The sequence below is a fragment of the Osmia bicornis genome, unplaced genomic scaffold (assembly GCF_907164935.1).
Source record: "Osmia bicornis bicornis unplaced genomic scaffold, iOsmBic2.1, whole genome shotgun sequence".
NCBI lineage: Eukaryota > Metazoa > Arthropoda > Insecta > Hymenoptera > Megachilidae > Osmia > Osmia bicornis.
Window position 1 is genome coordinate 76,039 of NW_025791066.1, and position 2,097 is coordinate 78,135.

A 2,097-nucleotide genomic window follows, 5' to 3' on the forward strand; every position below is an offset into this window, starting at 1 on the left:
AAGATCCGCGTAACTTCTGTGACGGACCGGGTTCCGACCGTAGTATGTAAGACCTGTACTCTAGTCTTAAGGAAAGCGGCTCCATTCGTCTAACCAGCAGCCTGTCTTATGATTGTAGTATCCGAGGCCGGAGACCACCGCCCGGCGTCCAGCGCGGCGAGACTAGGACCGCCGCACTTGGTCACCGTAGTCATCTCTAGTTTTCTTGAATAAACATATATTTTTCTACTTAAACCTGTTTCGTTATTTACCGACCTGTTCCCTTGCGAACCCTGGCACGGGGAAACCGACCGCGGTGCGCAGCGCCGTGCGCACCGAACCGACCGACCCCGTTACATATGTTCTACGACATTTTTTGATCAGATGCGTAGTTTTCGAGATATACCGAGATATTTAAAAGTTCCAAAGCCGTACCAACATTATAAAGATGAAGAAACACTGTGGCCCCTTTCTTTGAGGTAAGTCTGCACTATTCTAAGCTGTATTCACTATTCCCAGCTGCAAATGCCACTTCCAGCGCAGCTGTGCAGATGAAGAACAAGAAGAAGAAATATCTCGGAATATGTGCGTGACGCCCCTTTCCTTGAGGTAAATCTGCAAATATCTCGGGAACGGCGCGAGATATGGCAAAATGTTAACAAACCTTTTTTGTAGGAAATTAAATTTACTACTATTTATGTTGTATCCCATTTTTGATCAGATGCGTAGTTTTCGAGATATATCGAGATATTCAAAAGTTCTGAAGCCGCAGCAAAATTAAAAGGATGAAGAAACACTGTGGCCCCTTTCCTTGAGGTAACTCTGCACTATTCTAAGCTGCATTCACTATTCCCAGCTGCAAATGCCACTTCCAGCGCAGCTGTGCAGATGAAGAACAAGAAGAAGAAGAAATATCTCGGAATATGTGCTTGACGCCCCTTTCCTTGAGGTAAATCTTCAAATATCTCGGAAACGGTGCGAGCTATGGCAAAATGTTAAGAGACCTTTTTTGTAGGAAATTAAATCTCCTACTATATATGTTGTATGAGATTTTTTGATCAGATCCGTAGTTTTCGAGATGTATCGAGACGTTTAAAAGTTCCGTTATTACTATATCTTCCTTAGAAATAATGTAATATACTGATTGCTTCGTACAGATGAATGTACATTTAATAATAATATCATTATTACTATATGTGCATTAGGTATGTAATATACATTTAATAACAATATCATTATTACCATATCTGAATTAGATATGTAATATACATTTCATAACAATATCATTATTACTATATCTGCATAGTAGGCGCAGGCGCGAAACGCACGAGAGGAGGTGACACTGCGGTTCCCATGACTGCAGGTTGTCTCTCCATCTCGCAGATCAACTTGCAGCACTGCAAAGCGGCCACGGACCTGCTCCGTTGGCGACTTGCGGTGCAGCACACAGATATACATAAATACACGAATATAGCCCTGATACAAGAGCCCTGGTTAATCCAAGGGCAAGTAGGGGCGCTAGATATGAAACAAGGCTCCATCTTCCATGGAGACCTGGAGACTGGACCAAGGGCATGCGTGTACGTGAAAAGAGGGCTCGGGGCAACGAAACTGGCAGAATTCTGCACAAGAGACCAAGCAGCAGTCCTACTCCCAGCGGGGGTGGGAGGTAGCAGGGCGAACCTGGTGGTTTTCTCGACTTACCAGCCCTATGACTCTGAGGGGCCCCCGCCAACGAGGGAACTCAGAGAGCTGCCGGACTACTGCAAGGTCAACGGGCTGCAACTAGTGATTTGGTGCGACGCAAATGCTCACCATATCGTCTGGGGCAGCAGCAATATAAACAAAAGAGGCGAGGCATTATTAGAATACCTCGCTACCACGGATCTGGAGATTCTAAACAGAGGCTCCAGTCCAACGTTTGTCACCTCCCGGCGACAGGAGGTGCTTGACATCACGCTAGGCTCCGCACAGGCGGCCCAAGCCATACAAGATTGGCGTGTGGAAGATGAGGCTACGCTATCTGACCACAGGCTAATCACTTTCAAGTTAAAGATGAATGCAGACCTAAGGGCCTCGGAAACATACAGGAACCCCAGGGCCACCTGCTGGCCTTAA

The 2,097-nt window shown here is 46.1% G+C and overlaps 1 protein-coding gene across 1 annotated transcript; it reads left to right on the plus strand.

The window, feature by feature from the left end:
• Positions 1 to 1,332: 1,332 nt before the first annotated feature.
• Positions 1,333 to 2,097, plus strand: LOC123988663. Its single transcript, XM_046289415.1, has one exon. The coding sequence runs from the start codon at positions 1,333 to 1,335 to the stop codon at positions 2,095 to 2,097; it is 765 nt and encodes a 254-aa protein (XP_046145371.1).

Coding starts and splice junctions, on each gene's coding strand:
- LOC123988663 (XM_046289415.1), top strand. CDS start 1,333: ATGACTGCAGGTTGTCTCTCCATCTCGCAGATCAACTTGCAGCACTGC.